General features: G+C 46.4%; 1 protein-coding gene across 1 annotated transcript in view; it reads left to right on the top strand.

Moving 5' to 3' along the window:
• Positions 1 to 2500, top strand: part of LOC145284596 (uncharacterized) — a 4662-nt gene that overhangs the window by 329 nt on the left and 1833 nt on the right. Inside the window, exon 1 of the mRNA XM_080133507.1 lies at positions 1 to 2500. This exon is cut by the window's left edge and continues 329 nt beyond it; it is cut by the window's right edge and continues 1833 nt beyond it. Coding sequence (XP_079989633.1) covers positions 1 to 2500 — 2500 coding nt within the window.

The raw sequence follows: 2500 nt of genomic DNA, 5'->3' as shown, positions 1-2500 counted from the left end.
AGCTTCAGCACGAGCTGCTGAATCTACTGAAGCGAGGGTCAGACGACTTGCCCGAGATAACACATCCAGAGCCGCCATTCGGTCATCTCAGCCACCAGAAGCTCGAAGGATACGAGTTCAGGCTGTTACTCGGAGATTTCATGCCTCTCGCGGCAACATATGCCCTTCACCGGAGTTTTGGTTACGCAAAGCATTGAACTATGACGCCAACTATGACTTCTCTACCCGGCAGGATCTTAGCATTGGTTCGATGAATTGCATATGTTCATTCTGCAAAGCTAAAAAATGGCCGGCAGAACCTCCAAGCCTATGCTGCTCTTCGGGTAAAGTTAAACTACCATCCCTACAGACTTTACCTCAACCACTGCGAGACCTACTTTTGGGCATGACTGATGAATCTAAATATTTTCGGAAATCCATTCGACTTTTCAACTGCTACTTCCAAATGACATCATTTGGTGCAAACATTGTCCGTGAAAGCGGCTGGAATCCCGCATTTAAGGTGCAAGGCCAAGTCTACCATCTAATAGGGTCCCTTTTACCTGATGAGACCGTACAACCATCATTTTTACAACTCTACTTCGTAAGTGACTACGTCCAACAAGCTGAAAACCGACTAGCTATTACAGCCGAGACAAACGACAGTTCGGATCGACGACAACTCAGTATTGTTTTGCAGCTTCAAGACATGCTCCACCAAACGAACCCATATATTCAAAGTTTCAAGTATGCACTACAGAATGTTCCTCTGCCTAATTTTTCCATCGTTATTAACGCAGACAAACGTCCTACAGGAGAACATGAGCGTCGCTTCAATGCTCCCACTTGCAACGAGGTTTCTGCAGTCATCCAGGGTGAGCACAACAAACGCGACATAGTTATTCATACTAGGGGTGGACGTCTACAGCGAATACATGAAATGCATCGATCATACGACGCACTACAATATCCCCTACTATTTCCTTACGGTGACGATGGATACCATTTTCACATACCATGTCAACAAAACTTGGGACAAACGACCATCAATCCCAAAACTATTACATGCAGAGCATATTACGCATACAGACTGATGGTTCGCGACGACGATTTCAACACTCTCCTTCGGAGTGGACCTCTTCTGCAACAATACATAGTCGACATGGCAGCAAAAATGGAATCTGAAAGGCTCCTATATATTCGGGTTCACCAAAAACAGCTTCGGTCGTCTTCATACATACATCTGCACGATGGCATGAGAAATGAAACTGACCCTAACACTGTTGGAAAACTGACAATTCTTCCGTCCACATACATCGGTGGCCCGCGTTATATGCATGCCCGCACACAAGACGCAATGACGTACGTCCGCTATTATGGCCGACCGGATTTGTTTATTACCTTCACCTGCAATCCATCATGGGAAGAAATACGAGATGAACTGTTTCTGGGTCAAGAACACTACGACCGACCTGATCTCATTGCCCGTGTTTTCCGGCTTAAATTGTGCAAACTCATGGATCTTATAGTCAAGGGTGAAGTCTACGGCCGAGTAAGGTGCCACATATTCACTGTAGAGTGGCAAAAAAGAGGCCTTCCGCATGCCCATATCTTAATCTGGCTGTGTGAACGGATTCAATCCACTGATATTGACAAAATTATCTCAGCCGAGATTCCCGATCCTGGATTAGACCCACAGCTTTACGAAATTGTCAAAGCAACGATGGTTCATGGACCCTGTGGTCCTGGCCAGAAAGCTCAATCATGCTGTAAAAAGAAATCGGTGTGCGCTTGCGGCTACCCACGGAGATTTGTCAATGCTACACAAACAGGAGGTGATGGTTACCCACTTTACAGGCGACGGAGTCCAGGTGATGGCGGCCATACGATGATAGTCGGTCGGAGCACTGTTGATAACCGATGGATAGTACCGTACTGTCCCTTGCTGACGAAAATTTTCCAATCGCACATCAATGTGGAGTTCTGTCACTCAGTGAAATCCATTAAATATATCTGCAAATACATCAACAAGGGAAGCGATGCTGCAGCGTTTGCTGTTCAGCGCGACGGTTCTCGAGACGAGCCATCTGCTCATGTCATTGGACGTTTCCTGTGTTGCGGTGAAGGTGTATGGCATTTTTACTCATTTCCCTTGCACCAAAGATATCCTGCAGTTATACAACTCGCTGTTCACCTTGAAAATGGGCAAAGAGTTTACTTTTCTGCCGGCACTGCTAATCAGGTGGTGGAGCATCCACCAGAAACTACGCTTACTGCCTTCTTCAAACTATGCGGCCATGATGAGTTTGCAAAGACGCTTTTGTATCCACAGATCCCTTCCTACTACACTTGGAATAACAAACAGTGGACTCGCAGGAAGTGTGGAGACCCTGTCGATGGCTTCCCAGGGGTTAAATATGATTCCTGTCTCGGGCGAGTTTACACAGTGCCACCACGTCAACATGAGTGCTTCCATCTTCGTCTTCTCCTTCACGAAGTCCGTGGCCCTATAAGTTTTGAT

This window comes from Euprymna scolopes, chromosome 9, assembly GCF_053919585.1.
Source record: "Euprymna scolopes isolate OS-2025 chromosome 9, ASM5391958v1, whole genome shotgun sequence".
Lineage (NCBI taxonomy): Eukaryota > Metazoa > Mollusca > Cephalopoda > Sepiida > Sepiolidae > Euprymna > Euprymna scolopes.
This window is presented reverse-complemented; position numbering and strand designations above follow the sequence as displayed.